This window comes from Oncorhynchus keta, chromosome 32, assembly GCF_023373465.1.
Source record: "Oncorhynchus keta strain PuntledgeMale-10-30-2019 chromosome 32, Oket_V2, whole genome shotgun sequence".
NCBI classification, from domain to species: domain Eukaryota; kingdom Metazoa; phylum Chordata; class Actinopteri; order Salmoniformes; family Salmonidae; genus Oncorhynchus; species Oncorhynchus keta.
The window spans coordinates 33929804-33945675 of record NC_068452.1 but is presented as its reverse complement, the minus strand read 5'-3'; the positions used below and the strand labels follow the sequence as shown (position 1 = coordinate 33945675).

General features: G+C 43.9%; 1 protein-coding gene across 3 annotated transcripts in view; it reads right to left on the bottom strand.

The window, feature by feature from the left end:
* LOC118374905 (speckle-type POZ protein-like) overlaps positions 1-15872 on the bottom strand; it is a 116909-nt gene that overhangs the window by 36469 nt on the left and 64568 nt on the right. For all 3 annotated transcript variants that reach the window (XM_052491552.1, XM_052491553.1, XM_052491554.1), the window contains one exon: positions 13489-13616. In XM_052491552.1, the coding sequence (XP_052347512.1) occupies positions 13489-13616 (128 nt within the window). The remainder of the gene's footprint in view (positions 1-13488; positions 13617-15872) is intronic.

The following is a 15872-nucleotide window of genomic DNA, read 5'->3' as shown; positions in this document are numbered from 1 at the left end:
CAATTACCTCCATGCCACCTAATAAGTCCCCAGGCCCAGATGGATTCCCCAGAGAGTTCTACAAAGCTTTTTGGCCCCAGCTCTGCCCTATCTTCATGCCAATGCTGGAGGATTTTTGCAAAAACGGAGTTCTCCCAGACTCAATGCACACAGCTCGCATTAGTGTTGCTAAAAAAGGACGAGGACCCCCTATCCTGCTCGTCCTTCCGGCCCATAAGGTACTCTTCTGATAACATTCGCCGTCTTTTTGATATTATTGATCAAGTAAATGCACAGAAGACCCCTGTCCTGCTGGCTTCACTGGATGCTGAGAAGGGATTTTACAGGATGGAGTGGAGCTTTCTGTTTTCAGTCTTAGAAAAGTTCAATATGGGCCCAAATTTTATTAAATGGATCAAATCACTATACTCTCATCCAAATGCCATGGTGACTACTAATGGACTGAACTCTGACAGATTCCCTCTGGAACGGGGCACAAGACAAGGGTGCTCGCTGTCCCCGCTGCTCTACTTGTTGGGGGCGGAGCCTCTGGCAGAGCTGATAAGGAGCAATCCAAGTATTATGGGTGTTTCTGCAGGCGGCCTGCAGCACAAGATTTCACTTTACGCGGATGTCTTGCTCTACATATCCAACCCTAGGTAATCCCTCCCTCTCATTTTAGACACAATTGCTCAGTATGGCAAGTTCAGGTTATAAGATCAATTTGAACAAATCCACTGTCTGCCCTCTCAATATTATACTCACCAGCTCTGTGAAGACACTTTGTCCTTTCCAATGGAAAACACAGGGGTTTCAATACCTCAGGATCTTCATAACACCAGATCTGAATAGCCTTTTTAAGGAAAATTATCTTCCACTCCTGGATCGAATGAAGAATGATCTCCAAACCTGGATCTCCCTCCCAATTAGCTTAGTAGGAAGAATTAATGTAATCCGTATGAACGTCCTCCCTAGACTGAACTACAGTGCCTTGCGAAAGTATTCGGCCCCCTTGAACTTTGCTACCTTTTGCCACATTTCAGGCTTCAAACATAAAGATATAAAACTGTATTTCTTCGTGAAGAATCAACAACAAGTGGGACACAATCATGAAGTGGAACGACATTTATTGGATATTTCAAACTTTTTTAACAAATCAAAAACTGAAAAAATTGGGCGTGCAAAATTATTCAGCCCCTTTACTTTCAGTGCAGCAAACTCTCCAGAAGTTCAGTGAGGATCTCTGAATGATCCAATGTTGACCTAAATGACTAATGATGATACATACAATCCACCTGTGTGTAATCAAGTCTCCGTATAAATGCACCTGCACTGTGATAGTCTCAGAGGTCCGTTAAAAGCGCAGAGAGCATCATGAAGAACAAGGAACACACCAGGCAGGTCAGAGATACTGTTGTGAAGAAGTTTAAAGCCGGATTTGGATACAAAAAGATTTCCCAAGCTTTAAACATCCCAAGGAGCACTGTGCAAGCGATAATATTGAAATGGAAGGAGTATCAGACCACTGCAAATCTACCAAGACCTGGCCGTCCCTCTAAACTTTCAGCTCATACAAGGAGAAGACTGATCAGAGATGCAGCCAAGAGGCCCATGATCACTCTGGATGAACTGCAGAGATCTACAGCTGGGGTGGGAGACTTTGTCCATAGGACAACAATTAGTCGTATATTGCACAAATCTGGCCTTTATGGAAGAGTGGCAAGAAGAAAGCCATTTCTTAAAGATATCCATAAAAAGTGTCGTTTAACGTTTGCCACAAGCCACCTGGGAGACACAACAAACATGTGGAAGAAGGTGCTCTGGTCAGATGAAACCAAAATTGAACTTTTTGGCAACAATGCAAAACGTTATGTTTGGCGTAAAAGCAACACAGCTCATCACCCTGAACACACCATCCCCACTGTCAAACATGGTGGTGGCAGCATCATGGTTTGGGCCTGCTTTTCTTCAGCAGGGACAGGAAAGATGGTTAAAATTGATGGGAAGATGGATGGAGCCAAATACAGGACCATTCTGGAAGAAAACCTGATGGAGTCTGAGACTGGGACGGAGATTTGTCTTCCAACAAGACAATGATCCAAAACATAAAGCAAAATCTACAATGGCATGGTTCAAAAATAAACATATCCAGGTGTTAGAATGGCCAAGTCAAAGTCCAGACCTGAATCCAATCGAGAATCTGTGGAAAGAACTGAAAACTGCTGTTCAAATGCTCTCCATCCAACCTCACTGAGCTCGAGCTGTTTTGCAAGGAGGAATGGGAAAAAATGTCAGTCTCTCGATGTGCAAAACTGATAGACATACCCCAAGCGACTTACAGCTGTAATCGCAGCAAAAGGTGGCGCTACAAAGTATTAACTTAAGGGGGCTGAATAATTTTGCACGCCCAATTTTTCAGTTTTTGATTTGTTAAAAAAGTTTGAAATATCCAATAAATGTCGTTCCACTTCATGATTGTGTCTCACTTGTTGATTCTTCACAAAAAAATAGTTTTATATCTTGGTTTGAAGCCTGAAATGTGGCAAAAGGTCGCAAAGTTCAAGGGGGCCGAATACTTTCGCAAGGCACTGTAACACAGTTGGACTCCAATCAAGTTGTAGAAACATCAAGGATGATCAATTGAAAAGAGGATGCACCTGAGCTCAATTTCAAGTCTCATAGCAAAGGGTCTGAACACGTAAGTAAATAAGGTATGTTTTTTTATAATAATAATAATAATTTATTAATAATTTTTATACGTTTGCAAAACATTAAGAACCAGTTTCGCTTTGTCATTATGGGGTATTGTGTGTAGATTGAGGAGGCAAAAAAACAATGTAATCCATTTTAGAATAAGGCTGTAACGTAACAAAATATGGAAAAAGTCAAGGGGCCTGAATACTTCCCGAATGCACTGCATGTACAGTTGAAGTCGGAAGTTTAAATACACTTAGGTTGGCGTCATTTAAACTTGTTTTTCAACCACTCCACAAATGTCTTGTTAACAAACTATAGTTTTGGCAAGTCGGTTCGGACAGCCACTTTGTGCATGACAAGTTATTTTTCCAACCATTGTTTACAGACAGATTATTTCACTTATAATTCACTGTATTACAATTCCAGTGGGACAGAAGTTTACATACACTATGTTGACTGTGCCTTTAAACAGCTTGAAAAATTCCAGAAAATTATGTTATGGCTTTAGAAGCTTCTAATAAGCTAATTGACATCATTTGAGTCTATTGGAGGTGTACCTGTGGATGCATTTCAAGGCCTACCTTCAAACTCAGTGCCTCTTTGCTTGACATCATGGGATCATCAAAAGAAATCAGCCAAGACCTCAGACTTTTTTTTGTGGGCCTCCACAAGTCTGGTTCATCCTTGGGAACAATTTCCAAATGCCTGAAGGTACCATGTTCATTTGTACAAACAACAGCACGCAAGTATAAACACCATGGGACCACGCAGCCGTCATACTGCTCAGGAAGGAGACGCGTTCTGTCATCTAGAGATGAACGTACTTTGGTGCGAAAAGTGCAAATCAATTCAAGAACAGCAAAGGACCTTGTGAAGATGCTGGATGAAACATGTACAAAAGTATCTATACCTACAGTAAAACGAGTCCTATATCGACATAACCTGAAAGGCTGCTCAGCAAGGAAGTAGCCCCTGCTCCAAAACCGCCATATAAAAGCCAGACAACAGTTTGCAACTGCACATGGGGACAAAGATTGTACTTTTTGGAGAAATGTCCTCTGGTCTGATGAAACAAAAATAGAACTGGTTTGGCCATAATGGCAATCGTTATATTTGGAAGAAAAAGGGGGAGGCTTGTAAGCCAAAGGGCACCATCCCAACCATGAAACACAGGGGAGGCAGCATCATGTTGTGGGGGTGCTTTGCTGCAGGAGGCACTGGTGCACTTCACAAAATAGATGGCATCATTAGGTATGAAAATTATGTGGATATATTAAAGACATCAGTCAGGAAGTTAAAGCTTGGTCGCAAATGGGTCTTCCAAATGGACAATGACCACAAGCATACTTCCAAAGTTGTGGCAAAATGGCTTAAGGACAACAAAGTCAAGGTATTGGAGTGGCCATCACAAAGCCCTGACCTCAAACCGATAGAAAATTTGTGGGCAGAACTGAAAAGGTGTGTGAGCAAGAAGGACTACAAATCTGACTCAGTTACACCTGCTCTGTCAGGAGGAATGGGCCAGAATTCACCCAACTTATTGTGGGAAGCTTGTGGAAGGCTACCCAAATCGTTTGACCAAAGTTAAACAATTTAAAGGCAATGCTACCAAATACGAATTGAGTGCATGTAAACTTCTGACCCACCACTCTCTCTACTATTATTCTGACATTTCACATTCTTAAAATAAAGTGGTGATCCTAACTGACCTAAGACAGGGAATTTTTTACTAGGATTAAATGTAAGGAATTGTGAAAAACCGAGTTTAAATGTAGTTGGCTCAGGTGTATGTAAACTTCCGACTTCAATTGTATAGGGGTAAGGTGACTAGGCATCAGGATATACACAGAGTATACCCAACATTAGAAACCTCTTCCTAATTATTGAGTAGCACCCCCGCCCCTTTCGCCCTCAGAACAGCCTGAATTCATCTAGGCATGGACTCTACAAGGTGTTGAAAGCGTTCCACAGGGATTCTGGCCAATGTAGACCCAAATGCTTGCAACAGTTGTGTCAGGTTGGCTGGATGTCCTTTGGGTGGTGGACCATTCTTGATACACACAGGAAACTGTTGAGCGTGAAAAAACCAGCCACATTGCAGTTCTTGACACAAACAGGTGCGCCTGGCACCTACTACCATAACCTGTTCAAAGGCATTTAAAAATGTTGTCTTGCCCATTCAACCTCTGCATGGCACACACACAATCCATGTCTTAATTGTCTCAAGGCTTAAAAATCCTTCTTTAAACTGTCTCCTCCTCTTCATCTACAATGATTGAAGTGGATTTAACAAGTGACATCAATAAGGGATCATAGCTTTCACCTGGATTCACCTCATCAGTCTGTCATGGAAAGAACAGGCGTCCTTAATGTTTTGTATACTCAGTGTATGATAATTTACACTGCTGCTACTCTGTTTATGATTGTATGTGAGTGTGTGTGCATGTATGTAGATTCAGTATAAATGTGTGCGTGTGTGTTGGAGTGTCAGTGTGCGTGAGTGTGTAGAGTCCTGTGAGCGTGCCATAGAGAGAACAGTCTATGGCTTGGGGGGCTGGAGTCAAATGATTTTCCGGGTCTTCCTTTCACACCGCCTGATAGGGGTCCTGGATGGCAGTGAACTCGGCTCCAGTGATGTACTGGCCTGTCCGCACCATTTTCTATCACCATGCGATTGAGGGCGGTGTTGTTGCCGTACCAAGCAGTGATGCAGCCAGTGAAGATGCTCCCAATAGCGCAGCTGTAGACCTTTGAGGATTTGAGAGCCCATTGCCAAACTTTTTCAACGTCCTGAGGGGGAAGAGGCGCCATCATCATGACTGTGCACGTGGACCATTTTAAATCCTTAGAGATTTGGACACCCCAGTGGGAGCCCCATGTTGAGAGTCAGTTTGGTGGAGGTGATGTTGCCTACCCTTCACCACCTGGGGGCGGCCCGTCAGGAAGTCCAGGATCCAGCTTCAGAGTGAGATGTTCAGTACCAGGGTCCTAAGCTTGGTGAAGGGGTTAGAGGGGACGATGGTGTTGAATGCTGAGCAGTAGTCAATGAACAGCATTCTTACAAAAGGAGAGAGAAAGAGTGGAGCGAGAGAGAGAGGGGAGAGAAAGAGATACAAAAATGAAAAGAAAAAAAAAGGAAAGAGAATGGAGAGAACGAGAAGACAGTTCTCCAATGGTAGTAAAGACTGCATCCCAGGGGGAACAAGGACCAGAAATATTGAAGTACTTTACACTCTTACTTGACCACGGAAAGACCTTGTGGTAGCACCCTTTTCATTTATTCCAGGGTCACTAACTCACTACAGTAACCCACACTAGGGCTAGGTGATATGGCCAAAATACATGGGCATTAATATGGACTTGGTCCCCCCTTTGCTGCTATAACTGCCTCCACTCTTCTGGGAAGGCTTTCCACTAGATGTTGGAACATTGCTACGGGGATTTGCTTCCGTTCAGAGCATTAGTGAGATCGGGCAATGATGTTGGGCGATTAGGCCTGGCTTGCAGTCGGCGTTCCAATTCATCCCAAAGGTGTTCGTTGAGGTTGAGGTCTGGTTGTAAGGAACTCAAACTCAGTGTATTTATAGAACGCTTGTGGATTTATATTAAGAAGCTAAGTGGAAACATTGTTGTCATCAACATTGTTGCATGTGCTGCATTGATCATGCAGACAGAACACAAGTGTCTTGTGGTTAAGCAACAACAAATGGGCTCCTTGAGTGAGACGGGGCAGGGCTAGGTCTGCGAGGAAATGGACATTACACATGGCATATTACAAACCAAACATTCAAATGCCGTTATAGAAGTTAAGGTAAAAACCTAAACTGGTCCGTGCATCAATGCTGGTATATAGTAAAATACAGTGTACCACCTAGCCAAATCCACATGGGTTTCCTCATTAACGGAGCTGGTGTAATTACCAGAGATTAAGACAAGAGAGGGGGAGTCACCCAGGACTATAATCAACCAGCAGCCAACACCACTGGGGAGAGCTGTGTTGGAAGTACTCTCTATGCCAAGCCTCTCTCACATACACCGGCACATGTGCATACAGACACAGTACACGCAGTCACACACACAGTACACGCAGTCACACACACAGTACACGCAGTCACACGTCACCACCCCCACAGCTCTGAAGTAGCTGCTATGCCCCTCTTACTCATCTGTCAATAGGCCCAGTTTGGAAGCACTTTAAACAGACTTGCACATCGCTCCGCTTTCTCTCGTAACAAACAAGTTCAAGACATGGATTCCAGCACCATACCCACAGGGTTAATTAAGTTAGCTTTTTAAACATTCATGGGTGAATGCATGACAACGAGAACATTAACATATCCAGAAAGTTAACCTCTACTCTGTTCCCCGATCCAACAGGGGGGGCTGGGCGACACAGAGAGAGAGATGGTTGACCTCTGCTGCCCACTCTGTTACAGCCTAGTAATAACAGGGGATATTTATTTTTTTATTTTTTATTTCACCTTTATTTAACCAGGTAGGCTAGTTGAGAACAAGTTCTCATTTGCAACTGCGACCTGGCCAAGATAAAGCATAGCAGTGTGAACAGACAACAGAGTTACACATGGAGTAAACAATTAACAAGTCAATAACACAGTAGAAAAAAAAGGGGGGAGTCTATATACAATGTGTGCAAAAGGCATGAGGAGGTAGGCGAATAATAGCTGATGTTTGAAGTTGGTGAGGGAGATAAGTCTCCAACTTCAGCGATTTTTGCAATTCGTTCCAGTCACAGGCAGCAGAGTACTGGAACGAAAGGCGGCCAAATGAGGTGTTGGCTTTAGGGATGATCAATGAGATACACCTGCTGGAGCGCGTATAATCTAGCCCAACACTACACAGCATCTGACCTGAGCCCTACTGACAAACTGACGGAATAAGAATCCGCACAGACCTTTTTGGTCTTGATTTAAAAAGTTAGGCATAAGGTTAGCAGTGTGGTTGGGGTTGGCGAAGAGTAACTGCAGAAATAGACAGGGTTTATGACTTTGTGGCAACTAGTGATGACCCATGAGGTTTTCCTGGTCAGGTCACATGGTTAGGACAGACTCCTGGCCCAAGTCCCAGTGTAGCTGTGTGTGTCCTATAAACGGGTTAGCTGTGTGTGTCCTATAAACGGGTTAGTTGTGTGTGTCCTATAAACGGGTTAGCGGTGTGTGTCCTATAAACAGGTTAGCTGTGTGTGTCCTATAAAACGGGTTAGCGGTGTGTGTCCTATAAAACAGGTTAGCTGTGTGTGTCCTATAAACAGGTTAGCGGTGTGTGTCCTATAAACGGGTTAGCGGTGTGTGTCCTATAAACAGGTTAGCTGTGTGTGTCCTATAAACGGGTTAGCTGTGTATGTCCTATAAACGGGTTAGCGGTGTGTGTCCTATAAAAGGGTTAGCTGTGTGTGTCCTATAAACAGGTTAGTGGTGTGTGTCCTATAAACGGGTTAGCTGTGTGTGTCCTATAAACGGGTTAGCGGTGTGTGTCCTATAAACGGGTTAGCGGTGTGTGTCCTATAAACAGGTTAGCTGTGTGTGTCCTATAAACGGGTTAGCTGTGTGTGTCCTATAAACGGGTTAGCGGTGTGTGTCCTATAAACGGGTTAGCGGTGTGTGTCCTATAAACGGGTTAGCGGTGTGTGTCCTATAAACGGGTTAGCGGTGTGTGTCCTATAAACGGGTTAGCGGTGTGTGTCCTATAAACGGGTTAGCGGTGTGTGTCCTATAAAAGGGTTAGCTGTGTGTGTCCTATAAAAGGGTTAGTTGTGTGTGTCCTATAAACGGGTTAGCTGTGTGTGTCCTATAAAAGGGTTAGTTGTGTGTGTCCTATAAACGGGTTAGCTGTGTGTGTCCTATTAAACGGGTTAGCTGTGTGTGTCCTATAAAAGGGTTAGCTGTGTGTGTCCTATAAAAGGGTTAGCTGTGTGTGTCCTATAAAAGGGTTAGCTGTGTGTGTCCTATTAAATGGGTTAGTTGTGTGTGTCCTATAAAAGGGGTTAGCGGTGTGTGTCCTATTAAATGGGTTAGTTGTGTGTGTCCTATAAACGGGTTAGCTGTGTGTGTCCTATAAACGGGTTAGTTGTGTGTGTCCTATAAACGGGTTAGCGGTGTGTGTCCTATAAACAGGTTAGCTGTGTGTGTCCTATAAAACGGGTTAGCGGTGTGTGTCCTATAAAAGGGTTAGCTGTGTGTGTCCTATAAAACGGGTTAGCGGTGTGTGTCCTATAAAAGGGTTAGCTGTGTGTGTCCTATAAACAGGTTAGCGGTGTGTGTCCTATAAACAGGTTAGCTGTGTGTGTCCTATAAACGGGTTAGCTGTGTATGTCCTATAAACGGGTTAGCGGTGTGTGTCCTATAAACGGGTTAGCTGTGTATGTCCTATAAACGGGTTAGCGGTGTGTGTCCTATAAACGGGTTAGTGGTGTGTGTCCTATAAACGGGTTAGCTGTGTGTGTCCTATAAAAGGGTTAGTTGTGTGTGTCCTATAAACAGGGTTAGCTGTGTGTGTCCTATAAAAGGGTTAGTTGTGTGTGTCCTATTAAACGGGTTAGCTGTGTGTGTCCTATAAACGGGTTAGCTGTGTGTGTCCTATAAACGGGTTAGCTGTGTGTGTCCTATAAAAGGGTTAGCTGTGTGTGTCCTATAAAAGGGTTAGCTGTGTGTGTCCTATAAAAGGGTTAGCTGTGTGTGTCCTATAAAAGGGTTAGCTGTGTGTGTCCTATAAAAGGGTTAGTTGTGTGTGTCCTATAAAAGGGTTAGCTGTGTGTGTCCTATTAAAAGGGTTAGCTGTGTGTGTCCTATAAAAGGGTTAGCTGTGTGTGTCCTATAAAAGGGGTAGCTGTGTGTGTCCTATAAAAGGGGTTAGCGGTGTGTGTCCTATTAAACGGGTTAGCTGTGTGTGTCCTATTAAACGGGTTAGCGGTGTGTGTCCTATAAACGGGTTAGCTGTGTGTGTCCTATAAAAGGGTTAGTTGTGTGTGTCCTATAAACGGGTTAGTTGTTGTGTGTCCTATAAACGGGTTAGCTGTGTGTGTCCTATAAACAGGGTTAGCGGTATGTGTCCTATAAACAGGTTAGCTGTGTGTGTCCTATAAAACGGGTTAGCTGTGTGTGTCCTATAAAACGGGTTAGCTGTGTGTGTCCTATTAAACGGGTTAACTGTGTGTCCTATTAAACGGGTTAACTGTGTGTCTCCTATAAAACGGGTTAGCTGTGTGTGTCCTATTAAACGGGTTAACTGTGTGTCTCCTATAAAACGGGTTAGCTGTGTGTGTCCTATAAAACGGGTTAGCTGTGTGTGTCCTATAAAACGGGTTAGCTGTGTGTCTCCTATAAAACGGGTTAACTGTGTGTCTCCTATAAAACGGGTTAACTGTGTGTCTCCTATAAAACGGGTTAACTGTGTGTCTCCTATAAAACGGGTTAGCTGTGTGTGTCCTATAAAACGGGTTAGCTGTGTGTCTCCTATTAAACGGGTTAGCTGTGTGTGTCCTATAAAAGGGGTAGCTGTGTGTGTCCTATAAAAGGGGTTAGCGGTGTGTGTCCTATTAAACGGGTTAGCTGTGTGTGTCCTATTAAACGGGTTAGCGGTGTGTGTCCTATTAAACGGGTTAGCTGTGTGTGTCCTATTAAACGGGTTAGCTGTGTGTGTCCTATAAAACGGGTTAGCTGTGTGTGTCCTATAAAACGGGTTAGCTGTGTGTGTCCTATTAAACGGGTTAACTGTGTGTCTCCTATAAAACGGGTTAGCTGTGTGTGTCCTATAAAACGGGTTAGCTGTGTGTGTCCTATAAAACGGGTTAGCTGTGTGTGTCCTATAAAACGGGTTAACTGTGTGTCTCCTATAAAACGGGTTAACTGTGTGTGTCCTATAAAACGGGTTAGCTGTGTGTGTCCTATAAAACGGGTTAGCTGTGTGTGTCCTATAAAACGGTTTAGCTGTGTGTGTCCTATAAAACGGGTTAGCTGTGTGTGTCCTATAAAAGGGTTAGCTGTGTGTGTCCTATAAAACGGGTTAGCTGTGTGTGTCCTATAAAACGGGTTAGCTGTGTGTCTCCTATAAAACGGGTTAGCTGTGTGTGTCCTATAAAACGGGTTAGCTGTGTGTGTCCTATAAAATGGTTTAGCTGTGTGTGTCCTATAAAACGGGTTAGCTGTGTGTGTCCTATAAAACGGGTTAGCTGTGTGTGTCCTATAAAACGGTTTAGCTGTGTGTGTCCTATAAAACGGGTTAGCTGTGTGTGTCCTATAAAACGGGTTAGCTGTGTGTCTCCTATAAAACGGGTTAGCTGTGTGTCTCCTATAAAACGGGTTAGCTGTGTGTGTACTATAAAACGGGTTAGCTGTGTGTGTCCTATTAAATGGGTTAATTGTGTGTCTCCTATAAAACGGGTTAGCTGTGTGTGTCCTATAAAACGGTTTAGCTGTGTGTGTCCTATAAAACGGTTTAGCCGTGTGTGTCCTATAAACGGGTTAGCTGTGTGTCGCCTATAAAACGGGTTAGCTGTGTGTGTCCTATTAAACGGGTTAGCTGTGTGTCTCCTATAAAACGGGTTAGCTGTGTGTGTCCTATAAAACGGGTTAGCTGTGTGTGTCCTATTAAATGGGTTAATTGTGTGTCTCCTATAAAACGGGTTAGCTGTGTGTGTCCTATAAAACGGGTTAGCTGTGTGTGTCCTATTAAATGGGTTAATTGTGTGTCTCCTATAAAACGGGTTAGCTGTGTGTGTCCTATAAAACGGGTTAGCTGTGTGTGTCCTATTAAATGGGTTAATTGTGTGTCTCCTATAAAACGGGTTAGCTGTGTGTGTCCTATTAAACGGGTTAGCTGTGTGTCTCCTATAAAACGGGTTAGCTGTGTGTCTCCTATAAAACGGGTTAGCTGTGTGTGTCCTATTAAATGGGTTAATTGTGTGCACACTTCAAAAGCGGCATAAGGCCGTGTGTTATGGTTTTGGATGGCCAGATTGCTAGCAACAACGACAAGAAACTACGATGTGGTGAATTGTCAGTGTCTCGTTTCAGCTCATTTGATCTTGTTTTTGATACCATGCCTTGTTTTGAAGTATTTTGACTGATTTCACATCTATGCTAACATGGATAAACATGTGCTATCTAGCTAGTTAACTTATTGGTGACAGGGGGCAGTATTTTCACATCCGGATGAATTGCATGTCCAAATTCAACTGCCTGCTACTCATCCCCAGAAGATAAGATGTGCATATTATCAGTAGATTTTGATAGAAAACACTCTGAAGTTCCTTAAAACTGTTTGAATCATGTCCGTGAGTAAAACAGAACTTATTTAGCAGGCGAAACCCCGAGGACAAACCATTCAGATTTATTTTTTGGAGGGGGTCACACTCTTTTCCATGGGATTTCATTGGGAATCCAGATTTCTAAGGGACCTTTTTGCAGTTGCTATCGCTTCCACTGGATGTCAACAGTCTTTAGAAATTGGTTGAGGTTATTCCTTTGTGTAATGAAGAAGTACGGCCATCTTGAACGAGGGTCACTTGAAGTGTACTGTTAGATAGAGGCGCGTGACCAGAAAGCATGCTTCAGTTAGTCTTCCTTTATTGAACACAGATCATCCCGTCTTCAATTGTATCGATTATTTACGTTAAAAAATACCTAAAGTTGTATTAAAATGTAGTTTGAAATGTTTTAGCAACAGGTAACTTTTGAGATAATTTGTAGTCAAGTTGGAACCAGTGTTTTTCTGGATCAAAAGCGCCAAATAAATGGACATTTTGGATATATCGACGGAATTAAATCAAACAAAAGGACCATTTGTGATGTTTATGGGACATATTGGAGTGCCAACAAAAGAAGCTCGTCAAAGGTAAGGCATGAATTATATTTTTATTTCTGCGTTGTGTCGCACCTGCAGGGTTGAAATATTTTTGTTTACGGAGGTGCTATCCTCAGATAATAGCATCGTTTGCTTTAGCCGAAAAGCCTTTTTGAAATCTGACATTTTGGCTAGATTCACAACAAGTGTAGCTTTAATTTGCTCTCTCGTGGGTGATTTAATGAAAGTTTGATTTTTATAGTAATTTATTTGAATTTGGCACTCTGCATTTTCCCTGGCTTTTGGCCAGGTGGGACGCGTCCCACATATCCCAGAGAGGTTAACCAACAACCGCAACAAAGTATTTGAGAGACAAGTTCTCATTGTGCAACTTTATTTCGGTTTTCAATAAACATTGGGGACAAAATATTGTTTACATGTTATCAACAACATAACCCAACCCCGTCTGTTTTGCCCCACAGTAGAGCACAAGTCAATGTAGTTGCTAAACAACCAACCTGTCTATAGAGATACATCTAACTGCCAACATTATAGGGCGTTGGGGCCCCACAAACCAGAACAGCTTCAACATGCCTTAGCATACATTCTACAAGTTACTGGAACTCTATTAGAGGGATCCGACACCATTCTTCCACGAGAAATTCCATCATTTGGTGTTCTGTTGACGGTGGTGGAAGACACCGTCTCAGGCGCCACTCCAGAATCTAATATAAAGTGTTCAATTGGGTTGAGATCTGGTGACTGACACACACCGTATGCTCCTTTGAGACCCTCTTTCAAAGTCATTGACATCTATTATTCTAGCCAGGGTAGACAAATTAAATCGACAACAGGGCTTTTTTATACATGACCCTAAGCATGATGGGATGTTAATTTCTTAATTAACACCTGCACCTGCTTTCAATATACTTGAAATGCCTAATTTACTTTATTTCCTTTATTTTGGCAGTTACCTATATTGTGTGAACTTGGTTGTGTGAACTTGTGTCCTACCTCACAGAAGAGAGTGAGCTTGTCGTCAGGCAGCAGCCCATTGGCCTCGTCCAGCAGGAAGTCTCTCCTGATGAATTTCTTAAAGCCCCAGTCCTTCCCCTGGACAAACCGGTATGCCCTCTGGCTCTCTGTAAAAGGGAACAACACAGACAGTTAGTGCACGTGTGTCTGTCATGACCATGAGAAAGGAGAACGTGAGAGTGAGCACAGCCAGACAGGAGGTTGAATGAAGGAAGTGTCACCTGCAGGGGACTTTTAACACCTCATAAGAAAACGATGCCACACTCCACAGACATTTTTCATACACTCCCTCATCTCTGGCACACGGGCACGATAAGCAGGTGGGATAAGCAGGGATCAAAGCATCCCATTATAAAGTGCTTATGGACTGCCAAGTATTTCTGCCTGAGAAGAGGCAGGGAGGGTTCTGTGCACTACAAACACACAAGAGAAATGCATTCATGCGGTCCTTCACCAGGAATATGTACATACACTGGCTGCGTCCAGAATGGCACCCTTTTCCCTATATAGTGTACTACAAAAGTAGTGCACTACATAGGGAATAGGGGGTTATTTGGGACACAACCACTGAGGACATACTCAACATACATAACACAATAACTAGAGTCAGAGACACTGCTGTACCATAGTGATTCTGATGACATTTTACTAAAAGACCCTCTCAAAGATCTCCAATGAAACGTCACATAAAGATCCCTGGTCATGTATAGAATGACATGATCCCATCTAAGAAGCTCCTGTAGGGCAGGCCCCTCCTGTAGGGCAGGCCCCTCCTGTAGGGCAGGCCCCTCCTGTAGGGCAGGCCCCTCCTGTAGGGCAGGCCCCTCCTGTACGGCAGGCCCCTCCTGTACGGCAGGCCCCTCCTGTACGGCAGGCCCCTCCTGTACGGCAGGCCCCTCCTGTACGGCAGGCCCCTCCTGCCATATAGGATGAGGATCCCTGGGGTCTAAAGAACCACACACACATCTGCCGTTCGTCTGCCTCTCTTTCGGCGTGGTGTGTTTTAGGAACCACCCACTGATGGACGTCTGGCTGCAGACGTTTTCATCTGATTCTACATGAAGAGTCGGTTAGCAAATTACAGCCAGAACTCTGTGCAGGGGTGCTGAGTACCATCGGCCAGCAAACACTACTGGTGTCCAAGCCTTAAGAGATCTCCTGCCATATCCAAGTGGGAGTCATTCAGACGGGGTAACAGCTCTGCTGAAAGCTCTATGTGAAATTCACCAGCAGCGGTATGATGCAGTGGTGGGTACAGTAGTCAACCAGGCAGGCAGGGGGCTGCACTCCAAATGGCACCCTATTCCCTTTATAGTGCACTACATTGACCAGAGCCCTATGGGCTATATGGAATAGGGAATATGCTGTCATTTGGGATGTCTACAGACAGTGGTGAAGTTGAGCACATATCCAGTTCTCCACCCCAGTGCTCAATCAGGGGGTCCTCTCCCTCTAATCCCTCCTCTGGAGATGGGCTACAAACAGGCCCTGACAGCAACCCTCTCAGACTGACAGAAATCCAAACACTCCAAAGGCTCTTTTCTCTACTCTTTTTTTCCTACTTTATTCATCGTCACTCTCCTCTTTTCCTCTCTGCATAATAGGAACTGATGTCAGAAGACTTTCATTTACAGGCTTTGCGTCAGTCTCTCCCACTCTCTCATCTTAAACCTGTGATGTTGAAAGCCACGTCAAACTTTTATGGACTTGACATGCCAAGTAGTGTATGGTTGGATACACAAACACACAGAGCAAAAGCACTGCATCTTAGTCTTTTCCTTGTCTGAAATCTTTCAGTCTGCCTTTTCTCTATTTCCTTTCCTATATGTGAGAGTCTCAGGCATGGTCCCCTGGCCAGCAGCTCCTCTCCCTGTGTGGTGGAGGGATTGTCCTGTGTTATCAGGGTATATGGAAGAAGACCAGCAGCCTGTGACAACTTCCTACGGGGCTGGGTCTCAGCCTAATGGAGGTGTGAGGACGGTGGGAGGAGAGAGAGAGGGCTAGCTGGGAGGAGGGAGGGACGGAACGGGAGCACAGAGAACGGAGGAGAGAGAGAGAGATATATATAATATGACATTTGTAATGTCTTTACTGTTTTGAAACTGTTGTATGTGTAATGTTTACTGTTAATTTTTTGTTGTTTTTCACTTTATATATTCACTTTGTATGTTGTCTACCTCACTTGCTTTGGCAATGTTAACACATGTTTCCCATGCCAATAAAGCCCTTGAATTGAATATATATGAGAGAGAGAGAGAGAGAGAGAGGAGAGAGAGGAGAGAGAGAGAGAGAGGAGAGAGAGGAGAGAGAGGAGAGAGAGGAGAGAGAGAGAGAGAGAGGAGAGAGGAGGAGAGAGAGAGGAG